Below are 21,789 nucleotides of genomic sequence, written 5' to 3'. Positions count from 1 at the left end.
AACACCAACACTTCACATCATAGTCAAACTATTCCAAACTAGTGATAAAGAAAAAAAAAATCTTAAAAGCAGTCAAGAGTAAAAAAGACATTATGCGCAAAGAAAGATCAGAATAACATCACATTTCTCACAGTAAACAAAACAAGCAAGAAGATAAATGAATCACAGCACACCAGGCCTCCCTGTCCATCACCAACTCCCGGAGTTCACTCAAACTCATGTCTATCGAGTCAGTGATGCTATCCAGCCATCTCATCCTCTGTCATCCCCTTCTCCTCCTGCCCCCAATCCCTCCCACCATCAGAGTCTTTTCCAATGAGTCAACTCTTCACATGAGGTGGCCAAAGTACTGGAGTTTCAGCTTTAGCATCAGTCCTTCCAAAGAACACCCAGGGCTGATCTCCTTCAGAATGGACTGGTTGGATCTCCTTGCAGTCCAAGGGACTCTCAAGAGTCTTCTCCAACACCACAGTTCAAAAGCATCAATTCTTCGGCACTCAGCTTTCTTCACAGTCCAACTCTCACATCTATACATGACCACTGGAAAAACCATAGCCTTGACTAGATAGACCTTTGTTGGCAAAGTAATATGTCTGATTTTCAATATACTATCTAGGTTGGTCATAACTTTCCTTCCAAGGAGTAAGAGTCTTTTAATTTCATGGCTGCAATCACCATCTGCAGTGATTTTGCAGCCCCCAAAAATAAAGACTGACACTGTTTCCACTGGCATGCTTGATTCACGGGGTCACAAAGAGTCGGATATGACTGAGTGACTGAACTGAACTGAAGAAGATAAAAGGGCAATATCTTTAAAGCTAAAGAAAGAAAAAAACCATCAACCCAAAATTCTATACTCAGCAAAAATATCTTTCAAAAACAAAAGCAAGACTCTTTCAGAGATACAAAAGCTGCAAGAATACATCACCAGCACCCCTGCACTGTAAGAAATGTTAAAATAAGTCCTTCAAGCAGAAAAAGAATGAAATTTAGCAGACAGAAATATGGATTCATACAAAGGAATGAGAAATACCAAAAATAAATACATGAGCAAATACATAAGTTTTCTTACCACTTAAATATATTGAAAGATATTGACTGTTGAAACAAAAACAATAACAATGTACTGTGGCATGTATAAGACACAAATAAATAAAATATATGACACCAATAGCACAATAAAGACCAGGAGGAGGGAAGTGTAATACACCACTCCAAGGTTCTTATACTATATGTAAGTTGATATAATACCACTTGAAGGTAGACAGTGATAAGTTAAAGATGTATACAAAACCTTAAAGTAACCAGCAAAACAACATAATAAAAAGTTATAGCTAATCAGCCAGCAAAGAGATAAAATAGAAACCAGAAATATTCAAATATTCTGAAAGAAGGTAGAAAAGAGGAAAAGGGAACAAAGCAGATTTAACAAACAGAAAGTAAACAATGAGATGACAAACTTTACTATATCAATAACCATATAAAAGGTGAACACAGGCATATCTTGTTTAACTATTCTTCACTTTATTGTGCTTTGCAAATAGTGAATTTTTTACACCTGAAGCTTTGTTGACAACCTTGCATTGTCAGATGATGATTAGCACTTTTTAGCCATAAAGTAATCTTTAATTAAGGTATGTAGAAGCAACTGTTAGAACCGGACATGGAACAAAGGACTGGTTCAAAAATAGGAGCACATCAAGGCTGTATGCTGTCACTTTGCTTACTTAATTTATATGCAGAGTACATCATGCAAAATGCCAAGCTGGATGAAGCACAAGCTGGAATCAAGATTCTCAGAGGAAATATCAATAATCTCAGATATGTAGAAGACACCAAAGGTAGAAAGCAAAGAGGAACTAAAGAGCCTCTTGATGAAGCTGAAAGAAGAGAGTGAAAAAGCTGGCTTAAAACTCAGCATTTAAAAAAGCAAAGATCATAGCATCTGTTCCCATCACCTCATGGCAAATAGATGGGGGGAAAAATGGAAACAGTGACAGATTCTATGTTCTTGGGCTCCAAAATAACCGCATTGGTGATTGCAGCCATGAAGTTCAAAGACACTTGCTCCTTAAGAAAAGCTATGACAAACCTAGACAGTGTATTAAAAGCAGACACATCACTTTGCCAACAAAGGTCTATATAGTTAAAGTTATGGTTTTTCCAGTAGTCATGTACCGATGTAAGAGTTGGACCATAAAGATGGCTGAGGGCTGATGAATTGATGCTTTCTAACTGTGATGTTGAAGAAGACTCTTGAGAGTCCCTTGGACTGTAAGGGGATCTAACCAGTCAGTTCTAAAGGAAATCAATCCTGAATATCCACTGAAAGGACTGATCCTGAAGCTGAAGTTCCAATACTTTGGCCACCTCATTAGAAAACACCCTGATGTTGGGAAAGATTGAGGGCAGGAGGACAGGGAGTGAAAGAGGATGAGATGGTTGGATGGCATCACTGACTCAATGGATATGAGTTTGAGCAAACTCTGGGAGATAGCAAAGGACAGGGAAGCCTGACGTGCTGCAGTCCTTGGGGCCACAAAGAGTTGGACATAACTGAGTAACTAAACAACAATATTATTTTTTAGATATAATGCTGCTGCTGCTACTGCTGCTGCCAAGTCACTTCAGTCGTGTCCAACTCTGTGCGACCCCATAGACGGCAGCCCACCAGGCTCCCCCGTCTCTGGGATTCTCCAGGCAAGAACACTGGAGTGGGTTGCCATTTCCTTCTCCAATGCATCAAAGTGAAAAGTCAAAGTGAAGTCGCTCAGTCGTGTTCGACCCTCAGCGACCCCACGGACTGCAGCCTTCCAGGCTCCTCCTTCCATGGGATTTTCCAGGCAAGAGTACTGGAGTGGGGTGCCATTGCCTTCTCCGAGATATAATGCTATTGAATGCTCACTACACTATTATTCTGTGTAAATACAACCTTTATATGTACTGGGAAATTTTAAAAATTGTGCAACTTATTTTATGGCAACATTTGCTTTATTGAAATGGTCTGGAACCAAACCCACATTATCTCCAAAGTATGCCTATAGTCTAAACAACATAATTAAAAGGCAGGGATTATCAGATTGGATAAAAAAGCAAGATTCAACTATTCACTTCCTACAGGAAACAAACTTTAAACATAAAGACAAATAGATTAAATGTTTTAGAATATTTAAAAAGATATACCATATAACCCTAAGCAAAAGAAAGCTTAATATAAGATAGTATATTTCAGACCAAAAAATATCAGCAGGGATAAATAAGGGTTTTATAATTATAAAGGGGTCAATTCATTAACAGACCAAACAATTCTAAATGTTTATGCATTCAATAACAGAGCTTCAAAATTGATGAAGCAAAAACTAATAAACTGCAAGGAGAAATAGATAAATCCACAATTACAGTCTGAGATTTCAATATCGCTCTTAACAAGTAGGACAGTGCAAGAATAAAGATTTGAACTCAACCAACTTGACTTAACTATCCTTTTAGAACATTTCAGTAATAGAATACACATTCTTGTCAAGCACACAAAGAACATTTACCATATTTAGAACATTATACCATATTTAGACCATAAAGCAAGTCTCAATAACTTTAAAGAGGTTAGAATCATAAAAGTGTTTTCTTTGAACACAATGGAATTAAAAATAAATAACAGAACAAGATCTGGAAAATGTCCAAATTGAGCAATGTACTTCTAAATAATTAATTTCTTCCTACATACCCTTTCTTAGTAAATGGCAAAAAGTCATGTTTCAAAAAATTCCACATTGTGGGATCTTATTTCCATAACACTTGGGCATAATCTTGGCAATATCTGGAATAAGAGAGATCCATGAAAATAGCAGAGACAGCACAAGAACCAAAACCATATCCAAGAAGACCCTTTGAAATGTAACTTTCATGCCCTTCCTTCTGTTCTATAAAGTGATCCCTAGGCAAAGCTCCACCCTGGGCTGGTTTCAGCTCAGAAAAAAACTTTTATTATTTCCTAGCCTCTGTGCTACCCTCTCTACTTCTTAAAAACTTTTTTCCCCTTTCTTCCATGTACTTTTTTTTTGTCCATAGGTTAGAATGATTGTCTATAGGCATTCCTCAGCCCCAAAATTAGGAAGGAGAGCGCCTTATCTCCAGTTATTATTGTTAAATCCTTTGGGTCCCTAAGAAAGAACTGGTATGCTAGAGATAATCACACATACATTTTTTCCTTAATGTTCTCTGGACCCATCGTGTTCTGAACCATCTAAGAGAAAATCTAAAAAATCCTAGGGGACATGGTATCTAAGGGGAAATGAGGCTTTCTTAAAATAAGATAAAATCCTTAACTGCTTCTCTTACAGATACCTTAATTCTTTATGAAATTTTGGTATTTTATCAAAATAATACTGATTGGAAGGACCATTTGGATTTACATACCATGAACATTGACTTAACAATGCACAGCATGATACCAAACTCTGGGAAAGAAAAATTGCATAATATAAGTTTGTAGTTCAAGAAAGGTAGCAAGATAAATTTAAAACCTTGAAAAAGCAGGACAGACTTTGCATAAAGTAGTATAATCATATTAAGATTATAACCTTATAGGAATCTTATACTTATTTATCATCACAAATTAATTCATTGTAGATAAGTCAGAGGGAGGCAAAATAAAACCACTGTGATTGGAAGACACCATTTTCTAAGCACTTAGATCTGTGAAACAGATTGCCAACACCTTCAAACTTAAAGGGAATTGAAACAACTGAACAAACTATCCATCAGATAAATGTCAATAAATAATGAGAGATGAGTGACTCTGGTTAAAGTAATTTGACCAAAATCTTTAGCAAAACAAAAAAACTATTAGAAAATCTTTACATAATAGAAAAAGATAATTAAAAAATCAAGAATTTAAGTGGGAATGTGATCCATCAGAACTAGATTGGAAACAACTATTATACACTGACGGCTCTATAAGAAAAGAAAAGAAAAAATATTTATCTTCTCTGGCTCTGTCCACTCAAGTGGCCTGGAGAAATGTTATCTCCACAATGACACCTTTTTCTACACAAGAAACCAGAGTTCATTGGGAATGGCTGATTTCATATCTGAGGCTGAAAAGTATAAAGTGGGCATGGCACACCTACTTATGGAAGAAAATAGGAAATTTCCAAAAATTGATTAGCATTTGTTGACAGATAAGCCAATCTGAAAGAAATTTCCACTGGCTAATTTGAGTACCATAAGAAGATTACTGGTGGAGACTGACCAATGCACAGTATAGAACCTAAAAACCTATGAGTCCATAACGATATACAAAGGAAGAAAAGATTAGCATTAAAATATTTCAAATGTGATAAACAGAATATTATACTACTATTGAGCCTACTTAAATCTACCTTGTAGGCTTGTTGTGAGAATTAAAGACATTTCTCAAAGTTTAGCATGATGCTTGACACATAGTAGGCACTCAATAAAGGGTATAAATTATTAAAAGAAAATACACAATAATTACAGAAAGGATGAGTATATGTAAGAATTCAGAAACATCAAATACAGTAAACAGTTTCAGAAATTGGAGCATCTTACAAATTGGAAAACTTACCATTTTTAGGTTAACTAGAAGGTATACTTTTAATTATTATCATATACTTTAAAATTATCAGAGAATTTGATTAAAAATATCAAGATATCAATTCAAATAATATTTATTTATCACTCATACTGTAAGTCCAAAACTATGAGGGAATATAATAAATGGAGTACAATGGTATGAACTTTAATTTCAAGGAATTTACAAGAAACTCAAACCACATGGCAGTATTTTATGTAACATATTTTACGTGTTAGGAATTAGCATAGTTAACCTTCTATCCATATTTTATGTGTTACATAAAATACAGGTTCTTAAAAGATATATGCCAAAATATATGCATAAAAAGTAGAATACAGATTGCCAGGGGCTGAAAGGAAGAGAGGAATGAGGGAAAGGGAGGGAAGTCGCTCAGTCGTGTCCGACTCTTCGCGACCCCATGGACTGCAGCCTACCAGGCTCCTCCGTCCATGGAATTTTCCAGGCAAGAGTACTGGAGTGGGGTGCCATTGCCTTCTCCGGAAAATATTCTACTTAATGTTAATTACTCTAAGACATGTCTATATTAGATAGGTCAACAAACAAACATTAATATCAGGTATTTAATACTGAATATTTCCCAGTTCACATGAACCTGGAATTTATTGTTTAATTTAGAATTATTTGATTTGTAAGTGCTTACCTTTTTTTAAGCCAAATAAATACAGCTCATTTACAAATTAACCTCAAAAATATTACCCAGAGACAAAGACATACCAAGACATATTTAGACAGCGCAAGATCTAGCTTCATTTTCTTAGTCATGAATTAGATATTACAATATAAAATTTACTAGCTTATAAAAAATAGTTGAAATAAATAAAATTTTTAAAGTCTTTTTCCCCTTTTCCCTCAGTCTCAGGAGTTAGAAATAGTCTAGATAAGTGTTTCTGAGAGCCCTGGTCTCAAGGCACAGGGAAAGAAAATCAAGTTCTAACAAAATGGCAGCAGGTCTAAACCAAATGGTGGCCAGACAAAGCAAAATGGCCATCAAAAATCACAACACAGAACACAGAGTTAAAACACACACATATAAATCTGGCAGTCCTCATCAGACACTCCCTTAAATACAAGAATAAGGGAGAGGAATGAGGAGTTACTGTTTAATGGGTACCAAATTCAGTGTTACAAGATGAAGAATTCTATAGATGAATGGTAATGATAGTAACACAACATTATGAATGTATTTAATACCACTGAACTGTACACTTAAAAATGACGAAGATGTCAGATTTTGTGTTATATGTATTTTACCACTTAAATACATAAAAATAACTGGAAGTGAAAAACAAAAGATACATGTCAAATGTAGATTAATCTAGAAACAGAATAATGAAAATAACACAGTGAGTTTCTACAAAGATTTTTAAATGGATTACAAATTTAGCGCTTACCTTCATATTTAAAATGGTAACATTTTCCAAGTAATAATACAGGAGAATTTCTACTAAAATATGTCTTCGTTTTCAACACCCAACCTAAATAAGACAAAGAGAAAGACAGTTTTGCAATTAAGGGATTTCAGACTAAAAGTTTAGCAGCATTTTCTTTTATTTCATTTCAAATCACGAATTCTCAATACAGACATACATCTTTTACAAGTGGAGCAAAAATATGTTGACAATGAACTGAAAATACAGGGCTACTGCTGCTGCTGCTGCTGCTAAGTCGCTTCAGTTGTGTCCGACTCTGTGCGACCCCACAGACGGCAGCCCACCAGGCTCCCCTGTCCCTGGGATTCTCCAGGCAAGAACACTGGAGTGGGTTGCCATTTCCTTCTCCAATGCATGAAAGTAAAAAGTGAAAGTGAAGTCGCTCAGTCGGACACGACTCTTCGCGACTCCATGGACTGCAGCCTACCAGGCTCCTCCATCCATGGACCTTCCAGGCAAGAATACTGGGGTGGGGTGCCATTGCCTTCTCCGAAAATACAGGGCACTTACATTAAATATTTTAAAATAAAGTTAAGTATTTTAACCACATTCTATCCACTTAAAGACCATAACAGAGAAAACATTTTAGTTTTAATTTATTTTCAAACAGATCACAATGTTCTCATGGTATAAAAATTAAAAGTTAAAAATTCTACTCCAGTTTCCTTGACACCAACCATCTTCCAAAAGGCAATAAGTATTACCAATTTCTTGTATTTCCTTCCATTTTAGATAACTTAAAAGTTTAAAATATTTGAACATTCCAATGAAGTAATTTAGGGATAAGATCACAGAATATACTGCTGCTGCTGCCACTAAGTCGCTCCAGTCGTGTCCAACTCTGTGCGACCCCGTAGACAGCAGCCCATCAGGCTCCTCTGTCCTTGGGATTCTTCAGGCAAGAATACTGGAGTGGGTTGCCATTTCCTTCTCCAATGCATGAAAGTGAAAAGTGAAAGGGAAGTCGCTCAGTCGTGTCTGACTCTTAGCGACCCCATGGACTGTAGCCTACCAGGCTCCCCTGGCCATGGGATCTTCCAGGCAAGAGTACTGTAGGTTACCATTTCCTTCTCCCAGAATACACTAGTGCTTATGATAAAAGCAGATCTCTGAAGTTTCCTAGGGAAATCTGTTTTAACCCCATCATTTCGGCTTAATGAGGATTTCTGAAAGTGATATACGAAGCTTTCAGACATTTTCATCTCAATTTTCCACCTCCCAAACCAAATCCTCAATCCTCAACTTTTTAGCTGCAAACTCTAACTCTTTCAATTTTCTTCCGACTAAATTGTCTATATCTAAAAGGTACTACCCTTTTGGCTTTTTATGATGCCATTAATATTCTCTATTTCCTAAGAAAAGCACTTGCCCATTATATTCCTGAATATTCCCAAGTATATGAAATTCCTGCGTGCTAATGTAGCCTTAAAAAGCAGCTCCTAAAATGTAAGAACAGAGAAACAGAATCTGAAACTGGGAGTCAAGACTAGGTCTAGTCTTAAGCAGACCAGCATTTATATTCAACAGAGTTGTTACAAATTTTAAATGAGTGACTTTTATGAAAGTGCTTCCTTAAAGACTATAATACAAATAAGTACAAAGAACAAGTACATTAAAATATGTATTTATAATAAAAATCATACAAGTATCTGAGTTTGGTACTGAAACAGAGAGAATGGAAAGTCAAATACACTGATTAGACTTTGGATTACTCCAAAGTTTAATTTGCAGTACTCCCCCAAATGGCTTCTCTGTCATCAGTCTTTCCCCATGCTAGCATATGCCACTTATCCCTGCCAAATTAATCTCCCTGTGGCTCAGCTTTGATTAGGTAATTCATCTACTCATTTGCTCAAAAACCAACCTCAATGACTCATTAACCTAACAGATTTATAATGAACTTCTCTGTGATACTAAAGACTTTCTTCAATATGTACAAATTACCTTTAGAGCTATCTTTTCCACTAATTTTCATCTATACTCAAAGCAGGCTTTACTATTTGGTTCATATTATTCCATGACAAAATTATCCTCCCCAATATCAGCCCATTTCAATCCATTTAAATCATCTTCTAGTTCAAACATGCAGTTTTTGTTGTTCCCAATTTACGAGTGTTATTAGTACCATGCTAGAATGATTTTAACCCCCAAACCAGTAACAATTCCCCCCTCTCCAAAAGGCAATATTTCCAAAGTAAGTCCTAAGAACTTTATAAACACAACCTTAAAAACAAACAAAAAGCCTTTAAGGAGGACTTCTGTGTCCCTATGCTTTACCTTCAACCTACACCCTCTTACCAGTCACCAGTACTTCCAAAAGAAAGAAAGGTGAATCTGAGTCAGAGTCTGAGGCTCTGCAATGATCTACATTTTACAGAAGCAATAAGTTATAGTGCACAAAGGGAGTAGAAGTTGTCTCCTAAGAGTTAGGCCTAGAATCGACATAGCCTCCTTTCTCATTCTATTGGTTGACATAAGACACAGTCCAGCGCAGATTCAAATGAGAAAAAAAGACAACACAAAATGTGATTCACTGAGGACTGTCTTAGGAGAGTCACCATAAACAAAATGTTACCCCAAAACCTACAGTCCATTAAGTTAGCAATTATAAAATCACAAATAAAGCTTTAAAAGATGCAAACAAATCAAAGACATTGAAACAGTAGAGATGATAACAATTTTCTGGAGGAACAGAAATCATGAAGGATGATTTAGAAGAAGGATGAATTATTTAATATTTTAAAAAGGAAATCAAGTTTATATACCTCATAAAGTCATGTAAATAAGGGGGTGGGGAGGAAAGCAAAAATTAAATATTTTTTCAAAAAAGTAAGGTCCAGTCTCTTTTATTTTTTTTTTAATTTTTTATTTTTTTTAAATTTTAAAATCTTTAATTCTTACATGCGTTCCCAAACATGAACCCCCCTCCCACCTCCCTCCCCACCACATCTCTCTGGGTCATCCCCATGCACCAGCCCCAAGCAAGCTGCACCCTACGTCAGACATGGACTGGCGATTCAATTCTTACATGACAGTATACATGTTAGAATTCCCATTCTCCCAAATCATCCCACCCTCTCCCTCTCCCTCTGAGTCCAAAAGTCCGGTATACACATCTGTGTCTTTTTTCCTGTCTTGCATACAGGGTCGTCATTGCCATCTTCCTAAATTCCATATATATGTGTTAGTATACTGTATTGGTGTTTTTCTTTCTGGCTTACTTCACTCTGTATAATTGGCTCCAGTTTCATCCATCTCATCAGAACTGATTCAAATGAATTCTTTTTAATGGCTGAGTAATACTCCATTGTGTATATGTACCACAGCTTTCTTATCCATTCATCTGCTGATGGACATCTAGGTTGTTTCCATGTCCTGGCTATTATAAACAGTGCTGCGATGAACATTGGGGTACATGTGTCTCTTTCAATTCTGGTTTCCTCGGTGTGTATGCCCAGAAGTGGGAAAGCAGGAATAGAAGGAACATACCTCAACATAATAAAAGCTATATATGACAAACCCACAGCAAACATTATCCTCAATGGTGAAAAATTGAAAGCATTTCCCCTAAAGTCAGGAACAAGACAAGGGTGTCCACTTTCACCGCTACTATTTAACATAGTTCTGGAAGTTTTGGCCACAGCAATCAGAGCAGAAAAAGAAATAAAAGGAATCCAAATTGGAAAAGAAGAAGTAAAACTCTCACTGTTTGCAGATGACATGATCCTCTACATGGAAAACCCTAGACTCCACCAGAAAATTACTAGAGCTCATCAATGAATATAGTAAAGTTGCAGGATATAAAATCAACACACAGAAATCCCTTGCATTCCTATACACGAATAATGAGAAAGTAGAAAAAGAAATTAAGGAAACAATTCCATTCACCATTGCAACGAAAAGAATAAAATACTTAGGAATATATCTACCTAAAGAAACTAAAGACCTATATATAGAAAACTATAAAACACTGATGAAAGAAATCAAAGAGGACACTAATAGATGGAGAAATATACCATGTTCATGGATCGGAAGAATCAATATCGTGAAAATGAGTATACTACCCAAAGCAATTTGCAAATTCAATGCAATCCCTATCAAGCTACCAGCCACATTTTTCACAGAACTAGAACAAATAATTTCAAGATTTGTATGGAAATACAAAAAACCTCGAATAGCCAAAGCAATCTTGAGAAAGAAGAATGGAACTGGAGGAATCAACTTGCCTGACTTCAGGCTCTACTACAAAGCCAGTCTCTTTTAAAATGCAAGTGTTATGCCATTTCTAGTTCTGTCTTCATATCATAATACTGACATCAATAAAAAAATAATTCTAAATTATGTTCAGTGTATCCATAAAACAGCAAGAATAGGGAGCCAAGGGAGGCTGGACTTGAATACAGTTTCAAGACTCATCTAGATACGTGACCTTGAGCATGTCAATCTCAGTTTTCTAATTTCCAAAAAAGGAAAACCTTAAAAAGATAGGAGATAGAAATCCCAGAAAGATCTCTAACTCAGAAAGATATGAGATTTAACTGATAAGGTACATAAGCTATAATATACTGGTTGGTGCTCAATCAATTTCAGTCCTTCTTCACTACATAATGATTAAGGGATCAATCCAAGAAGAAGACATAACAACTGTAAATATTTATGCATCCAACATAAGCGCACCTCAATACGCAAGACAAACACTAACAAACATAAAAGGGGAAACTACAGTAACACAATAACAGTAGGGGACTTTAACACCTCACTTACACCAATGGACAGATCATCAAAACAGAAAATTAATAAGGAAACACAAGCTTTAAAATGGGGTTCAGGATGGGGAACACGTATATACCTGTGGCGGATTCACGTTGATGTATGGCAAAACCAATACAATACTGTAAAGTAATTAACCTCCAATTAAAATAAATAAATTTATATTTTAAAAAAATAAATAAATAAAATGACACATTCAACCAGATGAACCTAACTGATATCTTTAGGACATCCCAGCCAAATACAGAAAAATACACTTTCTTCTCAAGTGCACATGGAACATTCTCCGAGACAGACCACATTGTGGGTTACAAATCAAGTCTCAGTAAACTTAAGAAAACTGAAATCAATCATCTTTTCTGACCACAATACCTAGATAAAAATTACAGAAAAAAAAACTTAAGAATAAAAACATATGGAGATTAAACAACACATTTCCAAATAATCAACTAGTCACTGAAGAAATAAAAAGGGAAATCAAAAAATTCCTAGAAAAAAATAACAATGAAAACAGTGACTCAAAACCTATGGGATGCAGCAAAAGCTGTTCTAAGAGGGAAATTTATAGCAATACAATCCGATCTCAAGAAACAAGAAAAACACAAAATAGACAACATAACTTGACACTGGAAAAAGAAAAATTTAAAAAAAACCCAAAGTTAGTAGAAGGAAATAAATTATAAAGATTAGAGAAGAAATAAATGAAAAAGAAATGAAGAAAACAATAACAAAGATTAATGGAACTAAAAGCTGGTTATTCAAGAAGATAAATAAAATTGACAAATCATTAGCCAAACTTAATCAAGAAAAAAAGGGAGAAGAATCAAATTAACAAAATTAGAGATTAAAAAGGAGAGGTTACAATAGACAACACAACAATACAAAGGATCATAGAAGACTATTATAGGCAATTTTATATCAGTATAAAGGACAATCTGAAAGAAATGGACAGATTCTTAGACAAGTTCAACCTTCCAAGACTGAACCAGAAAGAAATAGAAATTATGAACAAGCCAATCACAAGCACTGAAATCGAAACTGTGATCAAAAATCTCCCCAAAAACAAAAGCCCAGGGCCAGATGGCTTCACAGGTGAATTCTATGAAACATTCAGAGAAGAGCTGATGCCTTTCTTCTCAAACTTCCAAAAAATTGCAGAGAAAGGAACACTTCCAAACTCATTCTACAAGGCTACCATCACCTTGATACCAAAACCAGATAAAGACATCACCAAAAAAGAGAAAATTATAGGCCAATATCACTGATGAACATAGATGCAAAAATCCTCAACATATTCAAACATCATACAACACAACACATTCAAAAGATCATACACCATGATCAAGTCGGGTTTATCCCAGGGATGCAAGGATTCTTCAATATACACAAATCAATCAATATGATATACCATATTAACAAACTGAAAGATAAAAATAATATGATAATCTCAATATTTGCAGAAAAAGCTTTTGACAAAATTCAGTACCCATTTGATAAAAATTATTCAAAAAATGGGCACAGAAGGAAGCTACCTCAACACAATAAAGGCCATATATGATAAACCCAGAGCACACATTAATCTCAATGGTGAAAAACTGAAGGCATTTCACCTAGATCAGAAATAAGACAATAAGACAATATTGCCCACTCTTGTCAATATTATTCAACATAGGTTTGGAAGTCCTAGCCATAGCAATCAGAGAAGAAAAAGAAAAAAAAGGAATCCAGATTGGAAAAGATGTAAAACTCTCACTGTTTGCAGATAACATGAACTACACACAGAAAACCCTAAAATAGTGTCAGAAAATTGCTAGAGCTAATCAGTGAATTCAGTAAAGTCACAGGAAAGAAAATCAATACCCAGAAATCAGTTGTGTTCCTATACACTAACAATGAAAAGTCAGAAACAGAAGTTAAGGAAGCAATCCCATTTACCACTGTAACCAAAAGAATAAAATACCTAGGAATAAACCTAACTAAGGAGACAAAAGAGCTGTATACAGAAAACTATAAGACACTGATGAAAGAAATCTAAGATGACATAAACAATGAAAAGATATTCCATGTGCCTGGGTTGGAAGAATTAATATTATGAAAATGACTATACTACCAAAAACAATCCCTATCAAATTACCAATGGCATTTCTCACAGAACTAAAACAAAAAAATTCATAATTCATATGGAAATACAAAAGACTCCGAATAGCCAAAGCAATCTTGAGAAATAAGAATGAAGTTCAAGGAATCAACCTTCCTAACTTCAGACTATACAGCAAAGCTTCAGTCATCAAGACAGTATGGTACTGGCACAAAATAAAAAGAAATATAGACCAATGGAACAAGATAAAAGCCCAGAGATAAACCCACACACCTATGGGCACCTTATCATTGACAAACAAGGCAAGAATATACAATGGAGAAAAGATAGGGTCTTCAATAAGTGGTGCTGGGAAAACTGGACAGTTACATGTAAAAACAATGAAATTAGAACATTTCCTAACACCATATAGAAAGATAAACTCAAAATGGCTTAAAGACCTAAATGTAAGACCAGAAACTATAAAACTCTTAGAGGAAAACATAGGCAGAACACTGTATGACATAAATCACAGCAAGGTCCTCTTACGACCCACCTCCCTTGAGTAGAATGGAAATTAAAACAAAAATAAACAAGTGGGACCTAATTAAATATAAAAACATTCGCACAGCAAAGGAAGCTATAAACAAGCTGAAAAGATAATCCTCAGATGGGGAGAAAACAATAGCAAATGAAACAACTGACAAAGGATTAATTTCCAAAATATACAAGCAGCTTGTGCCACTCAATACCAGAGAAACAAACAACCCAATCAAAAAGTGGGGAGGAGACCTAAACAGACATTTCTACAAAGACGTACAGATGGCTAATAAGCACATGAAAAAATGCTCAATATCGCTCATTATTAGAGAAATGCAAATCAAAACTACAATGGGGTATCATCTCACACTGGTTAGAATGGCCATCATCAAAAAATCAACAATAAATGCTGGAGAGGGTGTGGAGAAAAGGGAATCCTCTTGCATTGCTGGTGGGAATGTAAATTAATACAGCCACTATGGAGGATAGTATGAGACTCCTTAAAAAACTAGGACTAAAACTACCGTATGACCCAGTAATCCTACTATTGGGTATATGCCTTGAGGAAACCAGAACTGAAAAAGACACATGTACCCCATCTCACACGCTAGTAAAGTAATGCTCAAAATTCTTCAAGCCAGGCTTCAGCAATACATGAACCATGAAATTCCAGAGGTTCAAGCTGGTTTTAGAAAAGGCAGAGAAACCAGAGATCAAATTGCCAACATCCGCTGGATCATCGAAAAAGCAAGAGAGTTCCAGAAAAACATCTACTTCTGCTTTATTGACTATGACTGTGTGGATCACAATAAACTGTGGAAAATTCTGAAAGAGATGGGAATACCAGACCACCTGACCTGCCTCTTGAGAAATCTGTATGCAGGTCAGGAAGCAGCAGTTAGAACTGGACACGGAACAACAGACTGGTTCCAAATAGGAAAAGGAGTATGTCAAGGCTGTATATTGTCACCCTGCTTATTTAACTTATATGCAGAGGACATCATGAGAAACACTGGGCTGGAAGAAGCATGAGCTGGAATCAAGATTGCCAGGAGAAATACCAATAACCTCAGATATGCAGATGACACCACCCTTATGGCAGAAAGTGAAGAGGAACTAAAAAGCCTCTGGATGAGAGTGAAAGAGGAGAGTGAAAAAGTTGGCTTCAAGCTCAACATTCAGAAAACGAAGATCATGGCATCCAGTCCCATCACTTCATGGGAAATAGATAGGGAAACAGTGGAAACAATGTCAGACTTTATTTTGGGGGGCTCCAAAATCACTGCAGATGGTGACTGCAGCCATGAAATTAAAAGTCGCTTACTCCTTGGAAGGAAAGTTATGACCAACCTAGGTAGCATAGTAAAAAGCAGAGACATTACTTTGCCAACAAAGGTCCGTCTAGTCAAGGCTATGGTTTTTCCTGTGGTCATGTATGGATGTGAGAGTTGGACTGTGAAGAAAGCTGAGCACCAAAGAATTGATGCTTTTGAACTGTGGTGTTGGAGAAGACTCTTGAGAGTCTCTTGGACTGCAAGGAGATCCAATCAGTCCATTCTGAAGGAGATCAGTCCTGGGTGTTCTTTGGAAGGAATGATGCTAAAGCTGAAACTCCAATACTTTGGACACCTCATGGGAAGAGTTGACTCATTGGAAAAGACTCTGATGCTGGGAGGGATTGAGGGCAGGAGGAGAAGGGGACGACCAAGGATGAGATGGCTGGATGGCATCACTGACTCGATGGACATGAGTTTGAGTGAACTCCAGGAGTTGGTGATGGACAGGGAGGCCTGGCGTGCTGCAATTCATGGGGTCGCAAAGAAACGGACATGACTGAGCAACCGAACTGAACTGAACTGTACCGAACCCCATATACACATGTTCATTGCAGCACTATTTACAATAGCTAGGACATGGAAGCAACCTAGATATCCAATGACAGAAGCAAAGCGAAGCGAAGTCGCTCAGTCGTGTCCGATTCTTTGCGACCCCGTGGACTGTAGCCTACCAGGCTCCTCCATCTATGGATTTTCCAGGCAAGAGTACTGGAGTGGGTTGATCTTTCCAACCCAGGGATAGAACCTGAGTCTCCCGTATTACAGGCAGACGCTTTACTGTCTGAGCCACCAGGAAAGCCCTTTCCAACGACAGATGCATGGACAAAGAAGCTGTGGTACATATACACAATGGAATATTACTTGGCCATAAAAAGGAATGCATGTGAGTCAGTTCTAATCAGGTGGAAGTCAGAAAGAGAAAAACAAATATCATATATTAACACATATATACACTATCTAGAAAGATGGTACCAATGAACCTATTAGATCTAGGGCAGCAATGGAGACGCATAGAAAACAGACTAATAGTCACAGCATGGGAATGGAGAGGGTGGGATGAATGGAGAGAGTAGCATGGAAACATATACACTACCATATGTGAAACAGATAGCCAGTGAGAATTTGCTGCATGGCTCGGGGAGCTCAAACAGGTGCTCTGTGACAACCTAGAGGGATGAGATGGGATGGGAGATAGGAGAGAGGTTCAAGAAGGAGGGGACACCTATGGCTGATTCACGGTGATGTATGGCAGAAACCAACACAATACAGTAAAGCAATTATTCTTCAATTAAAAACAAATAAATTCAAAAAAATGTTTTAGTACTTCTTAAACCACACATGGTAAAGAACCCATGTGCCAGTGCAGGAGACCTAAGAGACATAGGTTCAATCCCTGGGTCAGGAAGATCCCTTGGAGGATACCATGGCAACCCACTCCAGTATTCTAGCCTGGAGAATCCCACAGACAGAGGAGGCTGGTGGGCTATAGTCCAGAGGATTACAGAGTTGGACATGACTGAAGTGCCTTAGCATGCACACAAACCACCCATACAATACAAACTCTAACCCAGGAATGGATACATATTAAACATCTTAGAATAATTTTCATCAATAAAACGAAACTAAAATACTATTCTCTAACTCAAAACTATCTAGAACATGTGACTGCTCAGTCACTAAGTGGTGTCCAACTCTTTGCAACCCCATGGACTGTAGCCTGCCAGGCTCCCCTGTCCATGGGATTTCCCAAGCAAGAATACTGGGGTGAGTTGCCATGTCCTTCTCCAGAAAGTACCTTCTGGAGGGTACCCTTCTCCAGGGTAACATACAGTTACCCTGAACATTCTGTTCTTCAGAGATTAGAGATTACCATAATCTTGCTATACCCACTTAATATCTAGATAGGGAAAGCTACACATATGTAAATAATAGTTTAAATAACAATTTTTAGGATACTGCTAAAATGTGTTAGTACCCGTATGATAATTTCCAGACCTTATAAATGAAATCTTCATCACATAACCTATCCATCAGATTAAATGACTGAAAAGAATGTAAGTCTCTATTTGCAGATGGCATGAGCTTACACAGAAAATCCTCTAGAATCCACAAAAACCTATTAGAACTAATAAAGGAGATCAAGTTTACAAGACACATGATCAAATCACAAAAAAAATCAATTGTATTTCTATAGACTAACAAAGAATATGAAAAGAAATTAAGAAGACAATCCATTTTAAAATAGCATTGAAGGACTTCTCCAATGCCCAGGGGTTATGACTCTGCTTTCCAAAGCAAGGGGCGAGGAATCAATCCCTGTTCAGGGAACTAAGATCCCACACGCTGCAAGGTGTGGCCAAAAATTGGAAAAATATTACAAATAAAATAGCATTGAAAAGAATAAAACATTTAGGTATAACTTTAACAAAAGAAGTGTAAGACTTACAGAAAACTACAAAATGTCATGGCAAGAAATTTTAAATCTAAATAAGTGTAAAGACATCCCATGTCTATGAATTGGAAATCTTAATATGGAAGTATTCTGTTAATATGTCAATACTCTGAAAATTGATCTACAGATTCACTAAAATCTATATAAAAATCCTAGCTGAATTTCTTGCAGAATTCATAAGATGATCAAAAATTCATAGGGAAAATGCATGAGATCCAGAATAGTTAAAACAATCCTGGAAAAGAAGAGCAAAATTGGAGGAATCATACTTTCCAATTTCAGATCTCACAAACAGCTAAACTAATCAAGAGAATGTTGTTTTGGCGTAAGAACAAACATATAGATTAATGGAATAGAACTGAGTGTCCAGAAATAAACCCTTTACATCTATGGTCAACTGATTTCAGATAAGGGTGGCAAGACCATTCAATGGGAAAAGAATATTCTTCTAAACAAATGGTGCTATGACAACTAGATAGCCACATACAAAGAATGAAGTGGAACTTCTACCTCACATCACATACAAAAATTAACTCAAAATGGATCAAGGACCTAAATAGAAGAGCTAAAAAGAAAAAATATCTTTAAAAGTAGGTGTAAAACTTCATGATCTTGATTTAATCAACATTTCTTAAATACAGCATCAAAAGCATAACAACAAAGAAAAAAACAGGTAAAGTGGACCTCATCAAAATCGAAGTTTTATGCTTTAGTGGACACTATTAAGAAAGTGAAAAGACAATTCAAGAATGAGAAAAAATATCTGCAAATCAAATTTTTGCTGGGGGACTTTCATCTAGAATATATAAAGAACACTTACAACCCAATAATAAAAAGACAACCCAATCTTAAGACGTGTAAAAAATTAAATGGACATATCTTCAAAGAATACACACAAATGGCTAATAAACACAGGATAAGACACTTACCTTCATACAGTCATCAGGGAAATGCAAATCAAACTTACAGTGAGATATTTCACACTCACTAAAATGGATCTAATTAAAAAGATGGACATTAACAAGTACTGCTGAGGATATAGAGAAATTTAAACCTTCAAACATTGCTGTAGCAGTGTATAATGGTCCAAACAGTTGGGTAGTTCCTTGAAAAGTTAAACGTAGAGTTAATATATGATCCAGTAATTTTACTCCTAGGAATATAGCCAAGAGAACTGAAACTAAGTTTACACAAAAACTTATACACAATATTCACAGCAGTACTATTCATATAGCCAAAAAGTAGAAATAACCCAAATGTCCATCAACTAATGAGTGAGTAAAGAAAATGGCATATATCCATACAGTGAAATAGCACTCAACCATATAAGAGAATGCGGTATTGATACATACATGCAACAACATGGATGAACTTTGAAAACACTGTGCTAAGTGAAAGGAGTCAAAAACAAAAGACCACAAGTTATGTGATAGCATTTATATGAAAAGTCCAGAATAGGCAAATCTATAGAGGCAGAAAGTAGCATGGTGGATGTCAGGGATTGGAGAGAGATGGGGAAGAATAGGGAGTATTCTTATACTGCTAATGGGTACAGGGTAACTTTGAGGCGTGATAAAAATGTTCTCGAGTTAGTGACGATGGTTGTACATTTCTGTGAATATACTAAAAAACCACTGAATTATACCCTTTAAAAGGGTGAATTTTAGTAGCAAATGATTTATCTCAAATTTTCAAAAAATTAATGTCTATAATCTTCAAAATGCAATGTTAAGTTATTACCAAGTTTTAATTGTCTAAATAGCTAGCTGGCCATGATTTCCAGTGAATCAGGAGCCAACAGCCAACTGTGTTTTACTTGAGTTTGCACTGCCTATGGATTTTACTAAATTTTTCCATTCCTATTTTATGGATATGAACTTCTTCCTGTTGACAATAATTCTCTGAATATTTCTCCACCGTTGAAAGATTCTTCATTGACAGTTTGTTTCCAGTCTGAAGTAGGCTTCAAAACAACCATATGATCCTTACCAGATCTATATGCAAACCAAGAATTACTAAGTTATAATTGTCTGAGTGTGCTCCTAGAAGAAAGTTTTATGTATCAGAGTATGAACTTTATATGGTCTGCTTTCTGTGTTCAGACATCTATTTTGATTGGTTCCTGGTTCAGACGTGAGGCTGCCTGAAATTGAGTCTAAAAAACTGAGGTAGTATCCGTTACCTGAATAAATTATATCTGCTTTGGCATTTTCTTTTTTAAAGGACCACATGATATGCCTGAGTTTCTAAGCAATATTTATGAGGATATTTGGCTCTTTCTTTAGGAAGTATTCTTATATACTTTGTAACTGACATATAGAGAGAATATATTATATTTTATTCCTTACAGAAATATTTCATTCAAGGAAAACCTCAGCAATTGTTACTGACTGAATAAGGGAGATAATACATATCTTCAAATATTTCTTTGGATTATATAATTTTCAAATCATGATACTTACTATATTTCATGTTGTTCCAAGCAGATATAAATTTAGTTTTCAGCTTATCGACATCATCTGTTCCTGTGGCCTCCATATTCAGATTCTAAAGAAAAAGCCATCACTTGACTGCATTCTTCTGTAAGTTTAGTCTTTTGCTCTGACGTGAAGAAAGAGTTAAAGAAAAATAAGTAATGAGTACATATTCTATGGTGTAATACCTGCTAAAGTTACTTAAGCTATTAAATACAATTTGAACTGGAAATGAGCAAACAAATGTTTCATTTTACAGAATAAAACATAATATATATATACATATTTCAATTACAAAATATATTTAATACCAAATATACAACAATAAAAATTATCACACAAGAGACTTCCCTGGTGGTCCAGTGGCTAAGACTCTGTGCTCCCAATGCATGGGGCCCAGGTTCAATCCCTGGTCGGGGAAATAGATCCCACATGCCACAGATAACAGTTTGCATGCCACAATGAAGATCTATGATCTGTATGCCACAACTGAGACCAGGCACGGCCAAAATAAATAATAATAAATGAATAAATGTTTAAAAAAGTTATCACACAAATCCAAACAATAACTCCCCATTGCTACTGCTGCTAAGTCACTTCAGTCGTGTCCGACTCTGTGCGACCCCACAGACGGCAGCCCACCAGGCTCCCCGTCCCTGGGATTCTCCAGGCAAGAACACTGGAGTGGGTTGCCATTTCCTTCTCCAATGCATGAAAGTGATAAGTGAAAGTGAAGTTGCTCAGTCATGTCCAATGCTTAGCAACCCCATGGACTGCAGCCTATCAGGCTCCTCTGTCCATGGGATTTTCCAGGCAAGAGTACTGGAGTGGCTTGCCATTGCCTTTTCCAGTTATTAAGTCACTGCTTTCATATAAAGCCTAATCATTTTTTTAAATTAAGGCATATCCTACATTTCCTATATATCCTTCTTACAGCAGCATTTTTTTTAAAAAGAGAAAGGCTTAAATTTACAACAGACCATGCTTTCTTACTCTAAAACAAGAATAAACGTAGCTTATAGGTATTTGTTTTTTAAATGACTTGATGGAAAATTGAGATATGTTATATGTAATTTGAAAGAGGAACAAATT

The 21,789-nt window shown here is 36.1% G+C and overlaps 1 protein-coding gene across 6 annotated transcripts in view; it reads right to left on the bottom strand.

Moving 5' to 3' along the window:
• ATG4C (autophagy related 4C cysteine peptidase) overlaps positions 1-21,789 on the bottom strand; it is a 101,157-nt gene that overhangs the window by 53,450 nt on the left and 25,918 nt on the right. For 4 of the 6 annotated variants that reach the window (XM_005678322.3, XM_005678321.2, XM_005678324.2 and 1 more), the window contains 2 exons: positions 20,686-20,824; positions 7,009-7,092 (listed from right to left, as the gene is read on the bottom strand). In XM_005678322.3, coding sequence (XP_005678379.1) covers positions 7,009-7,092; positions 20,686-20,761 — 160 coding nt within the window. In that variant the 5' untranslated portion in view covers positions 20,762-20,824. Of the gene's footprint in view, positions 1-3,724; positions 3,818-4,416; positions 4,436-7,008; positions 7,093-20,685; positions 20,825-21,789 lie in introns of those variants that run through there. The other 2 variants (XM_005678325.3, XM_018045046.1) reach the window with 2 other exon arrangements.

This window comes from Capra hircus, chromosome 3, assembly GCF_001704415.2.
Source record: "Capra hircus breed San Clemente chromosome 3, ASM170441v1, whole genome shotgun sequence".
In the NCBI taxonomy this organism is placed as follows: domain Eukaryota; kingdom Metazoa; phylum Chordata; class Mammalia; order Artiodactyla; family Bovidae; genus Capra; species Capra hircus.
This window is presented reverse-complemented; position numbering and strand designations above follow the sequence as displayed.